Source organism: Pseudopipra pipra, chromosome 6, assembly GCF_036250125.1.
Source record: "Pseudopipra pipra isolate bDixPip1 chromosome 6, bDixPip1.hap1, whole genome shotgun sequence".
In the NCBI taxonomy this organism is placed as follows: domain Eukaryota; kingdom Metazoa; phylum Chordata; class Aves; order Passeriformes; family Pipridae; genus Pseudopipra; species Pseudopipra pipra.
The window spans coordinates 15,921,266-15,942,825 of NC_087554.1; the positions used below are offsets into that span (position 1 = coordinate 15,921,266).

Below are 21,560 nucleotides of genomic sequence, written 5' to 3' on the forward strand. Positions count from 1 at the left end.
GCCAAATCTACTTTCATTTTTAAACTGAATTTACCGTTTACAAATTAGAATTTTATTTGTAAATCATGTTTCTTATTATTTAAACATCACGGGCTTCTTCAGACAAAAACAAATTGGAAAAAAAATGCCAAGTCTAAAAGCTAAGGTGCCTTAATTCCTCTCTTAAGATCCCTGTTTGGAAGGGAAGTGCCTTGGTTTGTTCAGATGCATGATGTATATGTGTTTTGATGTGCACAAAATTCAATTCTTGAAATCATCATCAAGAGAAACTGCACTTTGTGTTTGACTGGGAAAGGAGCCATGAAGATTTTCTGTGTGGAAGGGCAGAGAACATCACCTTGTCCTTACACACCACTAACAAAGCTGACATGCTAACTTGTTTCTGGTCAAGTATGGGGAGAAAGAAGTTAGAGGGTAGGCAAAAATGAAGATTATTAAATGTGGCCAAGGATATGTAGTCAGGCAAATTGGGAGATATGGACCATGCCAGTACAGCAACTTCAAAGGAAGCAGGGAAACAGGCAGGTTTGGGAAGGGTTTGAGTATCAGCCAGTTCCTACTGTGACACAAAAAAATGAGCAGAACATATAAGGAAGAGAAGAACAAGCACCATCATCATGCACAAGGGAAGAAATACACTGTGGCTCTCTTGTTTGCAGCCTGATCCTCTCATCCACCAACAGTTTTTTAGTTGTTGGGAAAACGGTTAGGATACATATACACCTTAAAACCACTAAGTAAAATCAGGAAGGACCTCAGTGTTTCCAGGAGAGGACAAACAATTTCCTTCTGCTCTGAAGAAATTGCAGCCTAAATAGAAATGACAGACATGAGAAAAAAATGTTTACAGCCAGGGGGATGGAGTAGAGAAATTAAATGATTTGCCAAATGTCACAGATGCCTATGACAAGTAGTCTGTTTTACATTAAGTCCCAGGGTTCTGACCCGTTGTAGCTGAGACCATCTGAAAGCATCCAACATCAAGTTAGGACCTGAATCCTCACTGCTCTATGATCAAATGCAATGTGCTCTCAGTAACTTGAGACAAGCCTGGTCTACACTGTATGTCATCTTATTTTAAATATATCAGCAATCATGGGTAATGGGGGAGATTTACCTATGGGAAGCCCAGCCAAGACCTTGACTGTAAAAACTTCCATTACTCCTGGAAACTTCATCAGACGTAGGATTTCTCTGATGCTAAACAAGCTGTCAGACTGTGATGTACCTACAGAAAATGACATATTGGTTAATACTCTATTTATACAGGTTGAGGGTAGAAAGTAAGAAACTCTGAAACTATCTGCTCAGGTTCACCACCCCCTTTCCCAAAAGGCACTTTTGTCTCTGCTGCACCAGCTTTCTGCTGATGGCAGGAGGTTGGGAGCTGGTGCCAGGTCTGCATGCAGAGGAACCCAGTGAGACAGTGGGATTGCCTCCCATGCCAGACCAGACTAATCCCCAGCAAGGGGTCCACATTTACCTTTTCTGAGATACATATCAAGCACTGGACTGGAAGACTGCAATTCTACATGGCAGAGTGATCGACACATAGGAAATAATACTCTACCATAAGCAGAATTTAGGCATTAAAGTGTCAGCATTTCAAGGTCAGGACCTTTTTGCCCTTTAACGCAACTCTAAGGTACTTCAGCAGGTCTTGCAGCATGTCAATCCCCTGTCCTTATTCATGTACTTTTTATCAGAAACACTAAATACTCACTGTGCTCTGTCACATGCTGGTTTAACTTTGGTTTAGTCTGCGAAGGGATCCAAACCACTGCTATCAGGGTATTGATGAGACTTCCCACCAGCCCAACATATGCAGGAACAAAAATGCTGCAAACAGAAAAAAATACAGGGAACTGGATAAATATCATAAACAAGACATTTATAACTCCATCTTGCAAAGTCTTGGGCACTTGGATGAGAACAATCCTCTCACAGTTGCGATACTATAAAAGAGCTCATATCCCCTCATAGAGGGTTTGGATATGACCACAATTTGAAGTTTTACCAGAAGATGGCTATTTCTATCAAGATAGTTTATCATTTTTATTATTAATAGAGAATAATACAATGTTTTAAATCTGTAATTGTCAGGGGAAAAGAGCTCTTCTTGGTTTAATGAAGCTTAGAAATCTTCCCACAGACAGCACAGCATCTGCTTATTAGAATCCATCTAATCCCCATCTAATCACCAACTTCATTCATCTAAGTATCATCTCACCCCTTGAAATTTCTCAGTGAAATCAAATGAAGTTAAGGAAAGCGAAGAAAGTACTCAAGATGATTAAGGATGGTAGAAAACAGCCTACAGCCAGAACTAAACCCACCAGAGATACACTACCACTTAAAAATAACAAACATGATTTACAAAACCTTCTGAGAAGGTAATCAGCACTTTGACTGATGCACTTCCTTTTCTCCAGAGGTGCCCAAAACCAAATCAACACCCCTCCAACTGCCCATCTGAGCCTCAAACAATGAATCTTTAACAGAAGTGGGGGCCACATCCTTAGAATGTAGACAAAGTGAACAGCAATTATTAACTACAATTGTACAATGATAAGAAGAAACAATTACAACTTATCTAAAAAAAACAAGCACAGACATGAAAAAATCAATAGAGTCAGTAATTAGTCCTCAGTTATTGCTGTCCTCTTAAAAGGGAAAGTTAGGAAATCACTCCTCCTATTCTTTAAGGGTATATGGGAAGATTTCACATTCTAAAAGGCTTTAACTCTGACAAACACAGATAGAGCAAAGTCCAGGGCTGGAAGACTGAATCTCAGAGAAGTCGAGCTGAAAACAAAGGGAGAAGTATGTTTTAACAATGAGAGCAATTATCCACTAAACTAGTTCATTAAAAGTCTCCCCTGCCATAGGAACCAAGTTATTTGAAGGGTTTTCTAAAACATGTGCTTAAAACCTACCACAGAAAGCAGGTTTGGGGTGGGAATGTCCAGCAGAAATAGCAAAGGCTGGCATCACAGAGGGCACAAGACTAGGAGACCATCATGGTGCCTTGGAGGCATCGAAATTTAAGCACTTTGGACTTCAACAAAGTAATGCCTAGATTTCACCAGAGAAGGCTTTGGGATGTGTGGGTCTGTGCAGACTCAAAGTGACTGTGCCATCCCTGCATTCCCAGCAACCTGTGTTGCAAAAATAAGATGTAAAAGCGAGCTGTGAGCCACCAACTGATGCTCCCTGTGAGCCTGCTGATGAAGGACTGCTTATTGCCTGAATTTTTACTGCTGATTTCCTTGTCAGTCCATGGTGTGTGGTTTTCATGGAATAACCAGCAGCACTAATTGTAAATGCCTCAAGTTTCCTCTGTGCTAGAAAAAGGTGCGGTCTGAATAATTTCTGGAGTATTATTTAAGTCACAGAGCAAGACAGTTGAGGATTGAAATGCAAACAAGCAAGAAAAGCATCAAAGAGAAAATACATATATATACACACACACGCATTCCTACTAATAGCAATGACAAACATCCCAGCTGAATATTTTGATTCTCATTAATTATTATTAATAACAACAAAGTCAGATAGTATCTTTCTGCAAATGGACTTAGTGCAGTAATTTAGACCTGCTGCCTTCCATCCTCCAAGCTGTTCCACTAATTAACTCAGACCACAAAATTAGTCATTTACTGGATCATTACTTTTTATTTTTAGTGCAGCAGATTGCCACTTTCTAATTTAAAATTATCTGCCAAACAGTTCCCAAGTGACTGAAATCAAATTTGTGGACACAGATTTTCACCCAAGAAATCCAGAATTTGTACTTTATATTGGAAAAAAAAAGTAAATTTACTAACAAAATAAAAAGGATAAAATAACCAAAATAAGTAACTACAGCTGGCTAAATGTTTGGTGGTTTTCTGCTTTGTGCGTTTTTATTTTTGAGGTTCTGTATTTCAAGCTTTCATTCTGATATTGAAAAAACACATCACAAAACCTTTCATTGGACAGAAAAACTTCCCTTCTGGTCCTTTTTTTTCCCTGGGGTTGTCCAGAATCCCACATACCAGTGTAAGTATGTTTTACTCTTCTCATCCAAGAACAATTACAGCAATCAATGAGGGAAGGATCCCCCTGTAAAACGAGGAACAAATGATGCAGTATTTCACTGCAAGCATATGCCAATTTGTTGCTGTGAAAGGGAAAGAAGAACCTTGACAGTTTATGTATTTGGGAAAACTTGGGCTTGATGTAATGGATTTGTGGAATTTTTTACATCTGGTCACTGAAGTCAGAGAAATCCAGTAAGATGTGGAGCTCAAAACTCTGTTTTCCAGACAAACCCGAAGCATTCAATATCCTCTTAAAAATCCACCTTCTTAAGCACAGCTTTCTGTAACTGCTTTATCTTTTTCCACTTTTTAAGCATTGTCATTCCTTGATGGAAAGGCAAAGGTGGTGAAGGTACACCCTCAAGTTAGCTGCTCCATTATCTCATCCTTCAGCAGGGATAAATAGTAAAATTTGACATAACTCACCTGTGTCCAGGAAACCACCTTTTACATTTGTTTGTTTGCTCATTTAAGAAAGATGAAGTGAAACCAAGGGTCATAAAAATGCCATATTGTCACAGCAGGTTATTAAGTTTTTTCTGATGTATCTTAATTTCTTTTTTTTCTAATGTTTTCATTACAATCCATGAATTATACAGGATGACACCTCTTGTGCCACCCCTCCAGTATGGTATCAGTAGAGCATATCCTCCACAGTGAAAGGCAAGTGTTTTACAGAGCAGTGCTGAGCTCCTTTCCTGACAAATGGTCACCTCTGAAGTCCTCTGAGGATAGCTTTGGGATTTGGGTAGGTGAGGGGCTGCACACATTCTCTTTTCCTGTGATAGGAAGACATGCAAATATTTGCACTGCAATGTAAAGGGTGCTAAAACCAGGGCAGATGTGCTGAAACATTATTTCTGGCAGCAGGAAAGACAAATGCCAATTGATTGAGAAGACAGTGTTCTTGCAATGATGCTGCTGGATGCTCAGCTGGAGCTGTTTCATGTCACCTCCAATGAGGAAAACTCTACCTCCACCCTCAGATATTGTTGAGAGAGGAGCTGCATCCTTGCAGATGTGGGTGGGAAGGAGGCAGTGGTGGCTTGGAGGAGTCCAGCAAGCAGCAGGAGGGTAAGGGGGGGTTTGCACCCCGCAGCAGCCCTGAGGAACAGCGCTCTGGCAAGGGGTATGGTGATGCTATTGACATCAGCAGAGAAAACACCTGGCAGTCAGCACTCTGCTGTGCTTACTGGACCCTTTTCTGCATGCTAAGCAAGCAAAGGACCCAGAGTCAAGCTGTTACCCTTATTCCTTACTGGTCAAATGAGGAACAAGTGGCACAAATCAGAGCAACTAAGGTAAAGGTAAGACACTATGACCCCTCAGCAGAGTCAAAGGGTAGGGCGGCAGAGGTAGGAATGCTTACTGGGTTGGTAGCTCCTGCTGAATAAGACTTGGCTCATGGTCACTTGTCTCTTTTTTTATTTTAAGATTTAAGCATGAACTCTCATCTCTGCTGATATCAGCCAAAGTCCTTCTTCATTCAATTGTGCCTGTTTTGCTTATCAGGAGGAAGCTTCAGCAGGAAGGGATGCAGTGGCACTATTAAGAAGCACATCAAGCAGGTTGCTCCCACAGGACCTTTTCCCATCCTCTTCCCCTTCCTGCCCTCCCTCTCATCCCTCCTGGCTGTCCACAAACCAGCCATGTGGAATCAGAGTGAGCCCTGCCAAAACCAGAAGCAAATTTCCTGAGCAGGGTGGAAGAACAAAGGCTGTGGGCAGGACTAATACAGTTAAATTAAAGGGAGCAAAAGGGCGCAGCAGCTTTGACAGCTGAGTTCATTGTATGGCCTCTTCCAGCTTTGTGTTGATTAATAGGAGATTAAGAGCCTTTACTGTCCTGGGCTTCATGGCCAAAATAACTTGGGTAACTTTATCTGTGTATTTCAGCATGTTGCTTATAATTCCTTTGCTTTTTCATCTGGAGAGAGGGAGTCCCTTGCTGACTTTAGTCAGCAGCCTTCCTTCTCCCCTGGGGATTTCTGCTAGCAAAGCCCCTCTCAGGTTGTCAGCTAAGACCACAGCTGCCCACTATTCTTTGTTTTCAGCCTTGCCATGAAATGGAGAATAAAGCCCATTGCCCTGTCCTGCATGGGACTGATGTGTCCCAGGGTCCTGCTGTCAGGAGGATGCAAGGATTTTGGCTGCAGGGAGGAACCTGGAGGAGGACTAGTTTTTGCAAACAGGAGCAGCTGCAGCTTGCCCTGACTTAAAGCTTTCAGAGAAATAAGAAGAAAATGTGAGCAGAGGGACTTGGATCCCATGAACCCATAACATCCACCAAGCACTGCTTAACAACCTAACAAAAGGCTCTCCTTTTCACTTTCCTGAGGCCATCAGGCAAATGAGGTGGGTGCATTAAAAGCATCCTTTTAAAGGATTTAAAAAAGTGGGATGGCCATCCCAGGGCACACTTGCCACAGGACCCACAGTGTGGCCTGGTACAAGCCTCACTTGGTAGCCTGTGGCCATGGAGAAGGGACAAGTGGCTGACAGCTGGGATTACACATCTGGAAACTCCATCCTTAATGCTGGTGGGAACACAGAATTGATGATGAAACCATTAATAGTAGCATCATGGTAAACAGATTAAACTCCAAAAAATCCTAGCATCCAAAGCCAGCTGGAGGAGGGTTGCGTTTCTACCCATCTAACACTTAACCAGCCTCTGTATTTACTGGCAGGTAAATCCCAATGTGCACCACATCTCCCAGCTGCAGCAAAGTGAGGACCTGCTCTATGTTACCTCATGACCTGCTCCCATCAGGGTCAGTTAGTATGAAGCAAATGAATGCAATCAGGGTTCAGTTTCTGAATCAAGACATAACAGTAACAGGTGACAGCAAGGGCTCACAGAAGTTCTCCAAATCCTGTCACATGTCCCTGAAGTCAGAGGTGGCACACGTGAAGCAACAAAAATATACGGAAAAGTTTACAGCAAATGCAGCTCTTGGAAAGCGAGGCCTGGCCAGACAAGTATGTGTGGGTGTACAAACACATATGCAGAGCACTTCCCAGTAGCTTTGAAGCAATGCTTTCTGCAAAACTTCCATGAAAAACACAATCCCACAAAGGCATGTGAACCATGCGGGCATCAGGCAGTGGCACAGGAGCAGGAGAGAGGCCACTGATCAGGCATTTGCAGGCAGATAATAATTCCAATTTGCAGACAGGGGGCTTGAAGAGAGTCCCTGCTGATACCTACCAGCCACGCCCCTCAGGCAATGCCGAGCCAGGATGGGCACCAACGCCTCCTGCTTCCACCTAGGAAGGCTGCAGCATAACAACATGGAATACAGTTTTGGGCTCCAGACCAAATTCCAGTCCTGGCTCTGACCTTGCTGGGTGGCAATTCCCATCTTTAGTTTCCTGTCTGAAAAGGCTGGGACAGACCCATGGAGGTACTTAGGGGCTGCTGCCAGCCAGGAGGCTGCATTCAGGCTGCGTGTGCCACGAGATGGTATCAGTTGCTCTCCGATTAGCATTCCAGCCACAGACCCTGCTCTGCAAAACCCAGGAGAAAAACACGCTGGTGTAATTGCATAATTAAATGTTGCGTCAATACAGCGATTCTTTCGAGGAGGAAGCAGTTCCCAATGATTAAAGATCCCCGAGGATTAAAGGATCAATGTGTATTTCAGCAGTGAATGGCACTGCGTTTGTTTTCTTTCTCTTTTTCTTAATAAAGTCAAAGTTGAACACGGAGACAGCACAGATTGTTTTTTAGTGACTCACTCCTACTTCAGAACTGCACTGCATAAAGCCGGCATTCATAGCCAGCCCAGATTCCTTAAAGAGCTCTGAAAGGACTCTCAAAATATTTCTTTGATTGCAGTTCGGCCACACTATCCCCTCATACCCTTAGAGGGGCAGCTATGGCTGAAAAAGAGCTGGTGAGTTAAAAAGAAAAGAAAAGCAAAAAAACTGAGGTGAAACAAAGAAAGTTCAGGTGAAATCATGACACCAAATCACGTGCTCCAGTAAACAGCTTTCAGTCTGTAAGAAAGTGGGCAGTGACCACCGTGTTCCTGATAACTAAGTGATACATAAACTTAGTACATAATGTAACTTATTGTAAATTAGTGATGGTTGCATTTAAGGAACCTTGTTTTACTGCTTTGACAACGCTTGCTGAATGCATTTCATCTTTGACCCATTGTGGTCTAGTCTATATTGTTGAGATTCCTCCTAAAAACAAACAAAAAAAAGCACAAAATTTCACTGAAGTTTCTTAAATAAACAAACCCAGAGAAGCCTCAACCAAAAAAAAGATTCACTGAGCCTACAGAATTTTTACACATTTCCTGGTATGTTCATGCCAATGCACAGAACTAGTCCAGCTTCCACAGCCCAGGGCAAGAAACGGCACAGTAACACACATAAACCTGGACACCCCAGTGCTCAGCAGACTTCAAGGCAGTGCTGCCAGTGAAGGGTGGCCAGTACCCTCCAGGACATTAATGGTGCCTTTGAGAGGAAAACAAAAAAAAAAAACCCAAATCTTCCTTTCTGCAGTTCCTATTCCCTGCCTCATGGGCAAAACATCAGACAAAGACATGAATAAGTGTGATTTGAGTCTTTCCCTTGGCTCTCCTGTCCCAGCACGTGTCCAAGCACATGAGATAATGGTACCTTAAGCACAGAGCACAGTTAATGCCAGCTGAAGGAGTGTTAAATCCCAAGGGGGAACAAATGTAGCCTTTAAGGGAGATGTGCCACAGAAAGATGCCCTTTCTCACTTGCTTCCTTGTGGTCAGGTAGAAGGTCCTTCACAAGAGGTAGGACAAATCACCTAGGATAAATCACCTGTATTTCACCATAACCCCTCAGTTAGACTTCTTTGGTTGCAATTTGCACATTTTTTCACTGGGAGCCTGGGATTTCTCTAGAGACAGAACATAAAACTTGAGTGGATAGCCATCTCCACCCATGCATCAGCAGGAAAAGGAGGGAGTTTACTGCCTCGACAAAACTGGAAACCATGACCAGGGTGTCCTTTTTGCCACACATGCTTTAGATGCTTTAGGAGCAGCAGAAGTTGGCTGCTGCTCATTTGGGGAGAGCAGGAGGCTTTTTTTCACTTGGTGAACTTGACACCAAAGCAGGCTGTCCAAGGAGGTGGTGAGACTTTGCATCCACACCCTCTGCAGAGCCCCTCATGGGGTGAGAATGAGTCATCTGCAGACAAGTGTTCATTCAGCTGCTTTTTTCTAATGGCAGCCACATCTGGAAAATTTGGGTGGTGGGAAAGGAAAAAAATACGAAGAGGGTTATGGGCAGCCTGTGTGACCTGTTTCCATCAGAACTGGGTGAGGGAGGGATGTTGAAGATTGGCACTGGTGCATTAGCAGGGCAAAGAGCCAAGAGTGCTACAGCGGAGGTATGTCAGAGCTGCCTTGTGCTGGAGACATCAGACATAGGATGGGACAAGGCCAGGACCTCACAGTGATCCCCAAAGTCATTGGAGCCACCTGTGCCTTAACTTCCCTTAAGGGACATTCACTCCTGTGTGTTGTCACTGAAGCAGCAAAAGGAAGGTTACTGGTGGGACTTGACACTCCGTCTTGAAGAAAAAACATTAGATCAGTGCAGGGCATTGAATAAAAACACCTGGGTTTCTTCCATAGGGAAAATCCTCCTTTGGCAGAGCTTCCTAGGTAAACAGTGCTCTGTATGAGCAGATAAGGCTGGCTGTCCATCAGGGACTGTGCAGCAACAAAGTGATCTGTCCCCCACGAGAGCCTGCTGCTGGGGAAATCCCAGCTCGAACTAACCAGCTCCAGCTCAGGCACAGCAGATCCCGCTGCCGGGGTGTGAAGGAGATGGTTGTGGCAGGATGCTAATTCCCAGGCAGCTGGAGCAGCCTGGCTGTGCCAGACTGTTCTGCTGCTTGATCCAACACAGTGCTCTTCCGAGGAACTTGCCTAATTGCCGGAAGAGGCGTATCAGTTACGCTTCAAAAAGATGTGGGCGGATTTGCATACTTTGCCCATAATCTGCCACTAATTTCGAGTATCATTTATTCTCGTGTGCTCTTTTCTGATAAAACACCCTATTTTCAAATACTGCACTTTTCTAATTCAAAGCTTCACTTGTATGTGTGATTACTGCTTTTCCCTATTGCATGGCATAGACAGTCCCACTGGTGCACTGAACACCTGCACATTTACATGAATTTATAACAAGCAGGGGAATAAGCTGTATTCCCCAAGAGATTTTAGCCAGCTGGCTGGCTAAGGCGTTGCTTGACTCACACTCATATATAGTATCACCCTGTATGTCTAGAAATGGAGAAGAATAGACGAGGATGAGATATGACCTGCACTTCCTGAACGAGGGGCTTGCAACATCTGGCTTTGGATGAGCTGGGGCAGGTCAAGATAGGCATCAGAAAGTAGGTGTAAGTGGTCAGTGTTCACATCAGAGGCATCCCACTGGTGAGGCTGGAACATGTGTTCTTCAATCTGTCTGTGCATGGTCTGGCCTAGCAGTGAAGTAAGAAAGTTTGCTGAGGATACACAACTAAAAGAGTACTGGGGAAAAGCGCAGCCAGTGGGGAATTGCATATGGCCCTTAGAGGGCTGAGGGATTGAGCAATAACATGGCAGCTTAAAGTCAGTGCAGATTAAATTTAAAGTGATACATTCAAGGAAAACAGGTCTTAAATTCATATGTGAAATTATGGTTTCTGAACTGCTTATTATTACTCAGGAATGAGACCTTTGGAGATCACAGACTATTCCACAAAACCATTGGCTCATTGCTCAACTAATCAAAGACTAGGGATTGCCATGAAAGAAACAGCAGGTTGAACAGAGAACCTCATTAAGCCACTGTATAACCCATTGGTTCACCAGTACTTTGAGTAGTGCATGGAATCCTGATCCCCTCCTCTAAAAAAGGCATCTAAGAAGTGGGACAGGCTCAGTGGATAGCAATAAGGACAATTCATGGTAATTGGCTTTATGCTTGAGGAGGCTGAGAGCCTTCACCCCAGGAAGATGTCCAAGGGACATCTAATAAAGGTCCACAAGTTTTTGAGAGACCTGGAGTAGGGAGTTAGGAATTGACTGACATGGTCATTTCCGCCACAAAAACTGGGAAGCACCAAACAAAACTGTCAGAGACTGGTTCAAGAGAAAGAGAAAAGCCTAATTCTTCTTGCAACATATAGAAGGTCAGTGGAGTTTGTTGCTACCATTGTTGGGGAAGCAAAAGGTTTAGACAAATACAAGGAGAGATTAGATAAACACTTGGAAGAATGATGCATTGAAGGTTACTAAAGAGTCACGAATCACAGTCATTCATTCATGTCAGGAAATCCCCTGAGTTGAAAATATTTGGAGGCTGGAAAAGTAATCAGAGAAGTATTATGCAAGTTTGTCCCACTCTTTCTCTTCCCTAGGATTCTTACTATGATTTTTATCAGAGAAAGGATAAGGATACCAAATCACATTGAGATGCAAGTTCAATTTCCTCCTCTACATTCAGAATCAAAACCATGTCTCCCATCACCACCTCACAATTTTTGCTCATTCACTGGAAAGTGCTGCTTTTTTTCCCCACAGTTCTTAAACATCCCAGAGAATAAATAAGAATAACCACAACTCTCACTTTGTGCTTGGGACAAGCAGTTGGGAAAGGGTAATGCTACATTTCAGTCCAAGAATCGTTCATATATCTTATCAAGGGACTGTTTAACATAACACAAAGATGCAATCTCCCATCTCTTAGTCTTTTTCTTGGATACTCTAAACAAAGTAATGCAAAGTAGTATTACAAAGTAGTAGTTTTGGGGGGTTCTCCCTCACCTTCTTCTTCTTTATGGTGGAGCTTTGTTCCCTAACAGGTAGCAAATCCTTTAGGATTTTGCTAGTTTTGTTTTTTTTTTTTTTTTTAATTATTCAATTAAGCAACAAAAACTACTCTTCCAAGCTCAGAATGTGGTAAATTATTAAAACGCTCCGTTTGGGTGTGTCGCTGGGTAAGGACTCCCACGCACAGACTGGTTAGAAGGTGAGCAGTGCTTGCTAGACTACTCGGTGACTCACCGCCGAACGCATCGTTAATTATATGTTACAGCATGTCTGACTTCATAGAGTACTGTAGGTGGTGTGAAATAATCTTTGAATGAGTTCAGCTTTTTCCAGCTTTTATGAGGTTACAACACTTCAGACTCCAAAAGACTCAGCTGGGCAGGAAACTGTTGAGGATTTGCTATAGTAACCTGAGCTGCACTCACAGCACATCAAGTCTCGACTCACACCAGTGGCTTTGGAGAATCTGCAAGTTTGGCATCGATTGGAGTTGTTACCTCCCACCATCCTGAGGTACTCACTTACTCAAAGCTGGCTCAAAGCAGTGTGTGGGCAGAGCTGAATTTTGCTGCCCAAAGATGAGGGGTGGGGTCCAGGCAGTTCCTGCGAGGGGAAGGGGTAGGATTTGGCTGGGAAAGAAAGCATGAAGAGAGCTCTGGCTAGCCAGAACCCCTGCCTTTTCTGCTGGCACTAAGGAGAGAGGCAGTGACTGCTATTTCCAAAAACAGACACAGACACCAGATGCTCTGGCTTTCCACAAACAGCATGCCTTCTCAATACCCTGGCACAGGCAAGTACACAACAGGACTGTGGGCAAATAGTCTGATGCCATAGGTAACAAGCTATTTTGCCAGTGCTTTTTTTCCCCAGCATCAGCCCACTAGGGCACTCTAGCTTCTTCCTCTGTCAATCCCTTTTGCAAGCGGGGATCTGGCAAGGCTACTGCAATGATCCCAGAGAGTAATCCTGGTGTCACACAAAAGCAAGGACCCCCTCTACACCCCACACCCATAGGCTATGAGGTAAATAAATAGTGAAGACATTGACTAGCCAAGTCTGACACTTAAATTTCATCTCTTACCAGGACTGGGTTCACGTGATTGACATTTTTAAGCTACGTAATCCCTGGCAAAACAAGTTAATTCTTTACCTTGAGGTAACTAACTGTAAATGCAGCATCCTACCAGACATATGGCACAGACTGATCTTGCCTTGGAACAAGTAGTGGCAGCCAACAGCTCTTACTCTGAGGTGTGAAAAATGTTGCCATGCTTCATCAAGGGCTCCAGCATCTTTTGTCTAATAAGACCTTTTAATGAAATAGTACACATAAGGACTAATTTCATATGGGAAGCAGTGTTGGAACACTAATACCCAAAAGTCACAAATAAAGCATTTCACATGTCAGGTGGAAGACTTTCCAGCATCCCACTCCAACCTCTTTGGTTGCACAACAGGCCCCCCCCGAAACCAATCCTTTCTCCAGCAAAGACAGAGCCTGCGGGCTATGGTGCAGCTGATTTGATTTCATGAAGAGTTTGACCCCAGAAGGAGGCATCTGCATGAGATGAGTGAGTCACTCCATTTCAATAATGGGCGAAACCATTAATTGAAGATGCACAGTTTGCTTGTTTGGGCAGGCTTCGTATGCTCAAACCAGGAGTGGTCTCCCTGCTACTGTATTTACTGAACTCCTCCAATTAAGTACTTTGTTTCCCTCATCCATAATGACAATGGTTTCTGCATGTTAAATATATTCAGAAAGGAGGCTGCTCTGTGTTTCATAGCTGCAAATTGGAGTAGCTTTCTCCTCTATACAGTTTTTAGGAAAAACACTAGCCAAGGAACGGCTTAGAAACTTCTCACTAAGTGATGTACTTTCAATTGCTTTGTTTAGCATAGTAGGAAATAATTTTTGGGGGTTAAAAAGCACATCCAATACTAACTAACGTTGCTTGCACTTTTAGGAGGAATGAATCAAAAACAAATTTAATGCTTTTCATACCAGTCAAACATAATTGCAGAGTCTTCTATGCATCTTGGGGATTTCGGTGGATTCCAGCATTGCCAAAGCCCTGAACAAGAACACTCTTTAGCTGCAGACCTGCTGCAGCAATTGCATCTCAAGCTCTGTCTCACACACCTTTGCTCTCAGTTGGAGGCACTCCCCCTTAGGGAGAAAAAGCACTTTGTTCATTCTTCTCACCACATTTCATCTTGGCCCCACTACAGAGACCACCTACAGGGATGCCAGTTAGTATCAACTGCATTATGCTGAACTGGTATTTATGGGAGCGCTCGGTGGGAACCACATCTTAGGCAGCCTCATGGGCAGCTCTCCACCCAGCCGCTCGCTTATGGCAGAAGCCTACTCCGTTCACCACCAAATGTCAGCAACTGCAAGCTACCTGATGGACTAGTACGGAAAAAGTGAGGCAGAGTGTTTACTGTATTTCTAGTTGCATTTAATTGCAAATTAGCAGCTGGAAACAAGGAGGGGTGAGCAATGTGTGAGCCGCCAGCTGTCTGCAGAGGAGTTTGGAAACATCCGATTATCTAGAATCGCAGAATATTCTGAGCTGGAAGGGACCCACAAGGATCATTGAGTCCAACTCCTAACTGAATGGCCCATATGGGGTTCAGACCCACAGCTTTGGTGTTATCAGCACCGTGCTCTGACCAGCTGAGCCATTTCTGTAGCTGCGGTGGGCAAAGCGCTGGCCCACGGCACACTTGGGATCTGCTGTACCTGGAAGATTTACATTTCAAGCCATCTGCTGTTGCAAGAGGCAGAGCCCACACACTTCTTTGTCAGGACATCTTAGGGAACAGCTGTATTTTAGGTGCTACAACCAGGTGACTGAGGGCGGCAAGGGGCCATGTTATTTGGTGGCTGGCAGTGACAATAATTTTAGACTGGCACCTGTGATATCCTGGAGCCTTGCAGAAGCTGCCTGCTTTCAGTAGGAGGACCAGGGAGGTCCACATAAATGGATAAACTTACTGATGAGGAAATTATTTACCTTTTGAGGTTGTTGGCTTTTTTCTTTTCTGAACAGGGAAAATAAGTTGTGTGTTTTCATTTCACATTGATTTTATTTTCGGCGGGGCAAAAACATGAAAATGGAGACTCCAAAGTGCTGCCAAGCCTGTTGGACATATGTCTGTACAGCATCAGGGAAATGCTGGGGTGTCCAAAGTGCATAGATCCCCAGACCTGGGTCCACATCAGTCCTTGTAATAGTCCTGTTATAAAGTTTTCCTTTTTTACATACAGAAACAGACCTAATGCAGTGGCAGGTGAAAAAACTCACAGTTTAAATCTAAAAATTTATCTTCATAACATCCCTGTGGGTAACAGTGGTGCAAACACCCCAGATGTACCCACAGCAAAATGAAGTACAGAAATCTTAAGTGCCTTAGTAAGGTCCCATAAAGATCATGGTGGAAAAAAAGCCCTAAAAATAAGGTGTCTTGCAGGCAAGTTTAGTGCTCAGACCAGTGGACCACAATTTTCTCCTCCCCTTTCTTTTCCCTGGATCTCCCAAAAGCCATTTTCTGCCTCAGCCATAACTCTGATGCACAGGAACCCACAACTTGCTGTGTCTTGCAGCACCCTGACAACACAACACCAGCACCTACATATTACAGCACCACTGATGAGAGAAGCACACACATGTAGATTTTTGAATTGTGTGACATCCCTATTACTGTTTGAAGAATTCTTCCCCAGGAGCCTTGATATTGCACACTGGTGTCTGCTGGCCCAGCTCAACAGGAATCAGCTCCCTTAGAAACAGGTTTTGCCCTAGGGACACATCCTGGAGCCCTGACTCAATTTAAGCATGGATTTGAGTCAGTAGAAACTTGTCTGAGTAAAAACCACAGGGTAAGAGTAAAACAAGCCATGCAGATTCTGAGGAATTAGTAAGAAATGCTGCAATCCTGGCTGCACCATGGGCATCACGGAAAAGAGGCTGGAAAATATCAGCTGGGAACTGTCAACTGATAGTTGGAAAACATTAATATGGAAAAGATGCGAGCCAGTAAAAGCTGAAAATGGTTTACAGGATCAGGCCCAACATCAGCAGTGTAGATACGGTGGCTGCCAATCCTCATCAAAATGGCAGCAGCCAACACAAAGAGCCCAGCCAGAGTGCAGAGATATGGATTAGCAGCAGGAAAGGACCTGAAATTCATTGCTCTTCAGTAAGTTATCAGATAGCAGCAGTTGAGTAAAAAACATGGCATGAGTTTAGTACCAACATCTTTACCTTTAATCCCTGCTTCAGGTCAAGGCTAGTAATGGCCTCAAAGTCTTTTTTTTTTTTTTTTTTTTTACTAAATTACACAAACTGAGCACAAGTTTTCTATATATTTGCAGATATAGCCAACATATCCTGTATTTCAACTACACTAATATTGTGATATCCTAAAGCACCATGAAATTTGAAGGCATTAGTGATGTTCTTTTTGGGTTGCTTTAAGTCTGGTAATGTTTGCCTTTATTTTCTTCCACAGACCTACTTCTTGTAAAATCCAAGCATTACTGAAAGAGAGTCTTAAAAGATCACTAAACATGTGGAAAAAATTTATCCTAGAGGGAATATGAAAGCCATCTGCCCAAGATTCCCTCTGCACTCATCCTGCAGACGCGAGCAGCAAGAGATCGATGCTCTGGGGGTGAACACAAAGTGGCGAACCCTGGTCTTGCTGGCATCAAAAGAAACTGCACATCCAGCTGTCCAGAGAGCTCAGAGCATATTAGCTAAGAGCATATTAGCCCCTAGGCTAGCCAAGACTTTATCAGTTGGAAAGTCCCAATCATGAGTGCTAGCTGCAAGGGGGAGGAAAGAAAAAAAAAGTAACAGGGAAAGATCAGGCAGGACAAGCCTGAACATGTTCAGTTTGTCCTTCCTACGTTACAATTATATCCTCATTCCTCAGAGCAAAAGGCAGTTCAAAGACACAATAAACCCCTTTCTAGTCTTACGCTTCTCAGGAACGTCATTGGAACGGAACTGAAGTGGTTCCCAGAGATAAGGCAACAAAATAAAATTAAACCCTTCCCTACAGCTACACTTTGGTAAAATATCAGCAGAGAAATAGAAGCACCATTCAGACATAACCATGGCATTCATCTGAGGAAATAAGACTTTCCTTAGAGGTTTCAAGCTCATCAATTTAGTATAGTGGTCCTCAAACTCTGCACTTTTCCTTTCTTTGCATTGCCTCTAAGGCTCATACTAATTTCATTTTATGGGTTGGATACTATTTTATTGTCAGGAAATGTGATTCCCTTTTGGTGTACAACTTTATAAATTCTTCAGTTTAGGTCCCAGGAAATCTGGGCTAAAGCAGTACAGACCACAGAATGGCTTTGGAGCAGGCAAAGCCTGAGGGACCAATTAAAACAGCCACCAAACTGGAGATTTCTAAAGCTTTTCTTTCTTTCCCTCGGGCCAACTGAGGGGACAAAGAAAAGAAACAGAGCTGAAAGACAAGGCAGGAAGCATGCTCAGGATGGACCTGGGAGGTCTCCAAGGGCACACCCGTCCCATCCTGTCTCCCTCCCAAACCTGATAAAGTAAAACCAAAGGCATGGGGCATAATGATGTCACAGGGAGCAATTAAGTGGCAAGGGGAAAATAATTGGATTTTCAGCTAAAACCATGAATCCCTAAACAGCCCTAACAGCAAAGCATTTGGAAGCTGCAAACCTAGACATTGTTGGGACAAGCAGAAACAAAAGGCTCCATCATCTGTTACCAAACCACACCGAGACCATCAAGCACTTATTGAAAAGTCATGATAAAGTGAAACAACAGTGGTTTTAAAAAATATTTTTGAATCTCCGTCACCAAGACTTTGATAGAGTATAGAAATTGCTCTGTCCATCATCCCAGCTCTGGGATCTCATTTCCAACATACATTCACGTAACTGTTACAAACTTCAACCTGGCACAGGACAGACATCTTTTCTACCATGATGGGGCCGCATGAGAACTTAATTACTCAACTAAAAAGCCACAAATACTCCAGACTGACTCAGTTCAGGTGCACCGGATTTTTTTCCTGCCTTTCACTGGGTCAGGGAATTTCTTTCCACCCTTTTCCAGCCCTTAGGAAAGGGGCACATGGCTGAAGGAGTCAGCAGTCATGAATAATCAGGGAGGGACTTCTCTAGAACAAGGCAGCAATGTGAAAAAGTCTTTCTTCTGGGACGACATTTGCATGACCGAGGGATGACATAATAAGTCCACAAACAAAAAAGGCTTTATACCCGCATGGTGGCTTTTGAAACTTCTCTGCACTGACTTAGTCCTTCCCTTCTATACAGAAGCATCACATTTTGGGGGCAGGAATTTAAGCTCCATCTGCACCAGGTCAATTGCCTTCTCTGCAGCCATGGCTGTATCTCATTTTTTCCAACTAACGCAATCCTACAACCCACATTAAGGATGCCGTTTTATGGGGCACAGTGTTTCCCTGTAGGACTGAAGGGATTTATTTCTGCTCTGGTATAAGGGCATAAGAGGCAGGCCCAGGGTGACAGACCTATTTGGATAGGAGAACCATCAACATACTGCTGGAGCCACCTCAAGAGGCAAGGCCAGTGCCTGAATATCAGCTTGCAGTGATGGAGCAGAAAGAAAAGATAGAAACAGTATTGCCAGAGAGTGAAAGAGGAGCAACATGCTAAGACCATGCCACCCCCCACCAAAAAAAAAAAAAAAAAAAAAAAAATCGAAAAAAAAAAATCAAGCCCCTGTTAGACCCTTGGGACCTGCTGAAAGAACTGAACAAAAAAAGAGGTGCTGAAGTGCTGCCAGAGAAGCTGCATGCCAGGACACATCCCTGCGAAGGCAGCCCGAGTACTGTGTGTACCGCCAGGGCACCAAACTGGTGCTGGAAACCCAGCCAGGGTGTAAACTCATGGTGCAGATGATCAGACTGAAGCAGAACTAATGTTTCGCTTCCAGCATGGGCTGTTTGCCAGGTGTGGACCTCTGCTGAGAGTTAACTGAAATGCATTTGAAACTCTGCACGAAACCCTCTACTTCACAGGTAACTTGTTTTTAAGGAGAGGGCTGAGCAGTGATCTGAGGTGTAAGAATTAGATAGTTCAGACCCTCACAGAAAAGTGTCTGGGGACTTTCAGAGAGGTGAAGCAGGCACTACAGGAATGATGGAGGCTGGACCAAATCCAGCCTCCTAAGCCTAAGGGGATTCGTTCATGCTGCCGGGAGCAGGGAAACCGTTTCTCACCAGTATAGGAAGTTGAGTGCTTGGCAACAAGGAAGGCAGCTCTCCCACAACTCCCGTTACGCAAACAGCTGCCTTCTGCTGGGTTTCAACATGCTTCGCTGCTCCAAAAATAATTTCCTGCTTGATTTGTTACCATTAGCAGGAGCACAGAGTGCAGCATGAACAATTATGCCGCTCCACACTGGATCCAGCTAGCCACTGAGTTCTAGCGAAAGCCCCGATTTCTTTTTTTGGCTGAGGGGCCCGATTGCGCAGGAGGGAAGGTAAGCGGGGTGATAGCATAAGCCTTCTCTTCCTCTCTGAGGGGTGTTGACACAAGCCTGGACAAAAGTACCTGTCACCTTTGTTCTGCCAGGTCCTTTTCCAGAGCTGACATTTCCCAGCCCTTACAGCTCCTAATACTTATGGCATATAACTAACACTCAGCAACCAAGCAGGAATCACTGACAATATAAAGTTCAATGACAAAGTCACTGCTTGGTGGGCAATTAGGAGATGTGCTGGTCCTGGACAGAGTTGCTGGAATTCCCCCCCAGCACAAGAATCGAAAAGCTGCTATCATTCTGGCATTCCCACTGGATGACTTTGTGTTCCCTTTGGGGGTTGCTGGAGTAATAACAGTCCAGCCCAGTGCTTTGGGAACAGCAGCACTTTCCTTTCCTAGCTGGACTGGAATTTGGATATCAAATTTTGCCCTAAGGTGCATCTGATTTCCTGTTCCCTATTCCCAGCCCAGGCATCTGCATGCCCCTTCCCAAGGGCCTGCCTTGGGGGGATTCCTCCATGGGCCTTCATCAACAGTGCTTTGGAAAGCTCAAGTAGTATAGAGAGTTAAAGATTCCAAGGCCCAGCACATCAGCACCACACTCCATGGCCTGTGCACCATCAACAGCACAGCACACCAACCTTCCCAACTCATGGCCTTACACAGCAGTTAGCTGGTATCTTCCAGATGAAGTTCAAGTAACGTTCAGCAAAGAAATGAAGCAGCTAAGTAAAACTCAGTGTCACCAATTAAAACAGCAGCTGCAAAGCAGGATTCAGAAGGTGAGAGCACGACCACAGAATCAGCCTATTTTAAGGCAATCTTCTTATACTTTGAAATCAAAGTTGTGCAATGGCACATGTTTATGCTTATACATTGTAAGCCCAAAGAGACCATGAGGGACCATTTAATCTGATCTGCACCACATGAGCCTTACCAATCTTTTTTTCCCCCAGTCATTCTTTGAGCCACACAACAGCTTATGAAAGATGTCCCTTGGCCATGACTAGAAGAATATAAGGGATGATGAACCCACCATTGCTTTTGGGGAGCTTTAACAGAAACTAACCTTAGAAGGTAAAGCCCTAAAAAGAGAGGAAAAGTCCCATCAGCTGTCCTGCACAGGACATAACTGCAGGATGACACCCCAGCTTTCACATACAAGACAAAATATGAGTCTGAGCTGACCCAAATGCCAGGTGAAGCCCCTCCTGTCACAGTCACAATAAAAGGGAATAACCCTGCAAAGAAGGTGACTCCTCAGCTGCTAGAGGACCTGAGCTGGGCAGTAGGACAGGACTGGTGGGAAGTGTGCGCAATCTGGTTTCTGTGCTCAGCTGCCCCATGTCTGCAGCAGCTGCTACTCCCACAGCCCAAGGGAGTTCAGATAAGCAGCAGCTCAGCTTTTCCAGACATAGCACAATTCCTGTTTACAGCCTCTGGGCTAGTCTTTTCAAAAGAAGGAGCTAGGTGTCTATTCTTGCAGGAAACCAGGTGTGTAAACAGTTCAATTAATATGCCCAGCAAACTGTGCTCTAGCACAGCAAAGAGGGCTAGTGGAGACAAGCCAAGAGCACAGGAGTCGATGAAGGAAAATACTTTTAAAGAATATGCTTAATTAGAGATGGGCCTGGGCCAAAAGTTCATATTTGAACACCTGGAATAGCCCAGGGGAGAAGAATGGTAACCTGAACCCAGATCCATGTTTTGTAACTCCTCTCCCAAATGAAGTAAAACCCAGCCCCAGACCTAACCATCACACAATCTGAGCTACAGGGCTCCAACAGCCAAAGCTTGGAGGTCTGGTTTTCTACTTACAGCCTGGTTTTGGCCAAGTAATCGTGCTCAGCTGCTGGTGCCCTCTGTTCCTCTCACCCCACTCCACCCAGTGTACTGTTGAAGGCCCACTCTGCCCACTCAAGACCATGCCCCTGGATGACTGACTCATGGTGGAGATGCCTGTCCAGTGTCTGATGGCTCATCCATTTGCTCCAGCAGCCATGGCATCCTCAGCACTGTGACCGAGCCCAACTTTTCACTGCACTGCCTTCTTCCTGCCCTCACAGGTGACAGCTGCACCTCCTGGTCAAAGCAAGAAGACTGCCCTAACACAAAGCCAAGT

At 44.2% G+C, this 21,560-nt stretch overlaps 1 protein-coding gene across 3 annotated transcripts in view; it reads right to left on the bottom strand.

Annotated features, from left to right (window-relative positions):
- The window catches only part of SLC22A18 (solute carrier family 22 member 18), a 145,945-nt gene that overhangs the window by 103,665 nt on the left and 20,720 nt on the right, over window positions 1-21,560 (bottom strand). For all 3 annotated transcript variants that reach the window (XM_064657530.1, XM_064657531.1, XM_064657529.1), the window contains exons 5-6: window positions 1,724-1,839; window positions 1,118-1,228 (exon numbers count right to left, since the gene is read on the bottom strand). In XM_064657530.1, the coding sequence (XP_064513600.1) occupies window positions 1,118-1,228; window positions 1,724-1,839 (227 nt within the window). The remainder of the gene's footprint in view (window positions 1-1,117; window positions 1,229-1,723; window positions 1,840-21,560) is intronic.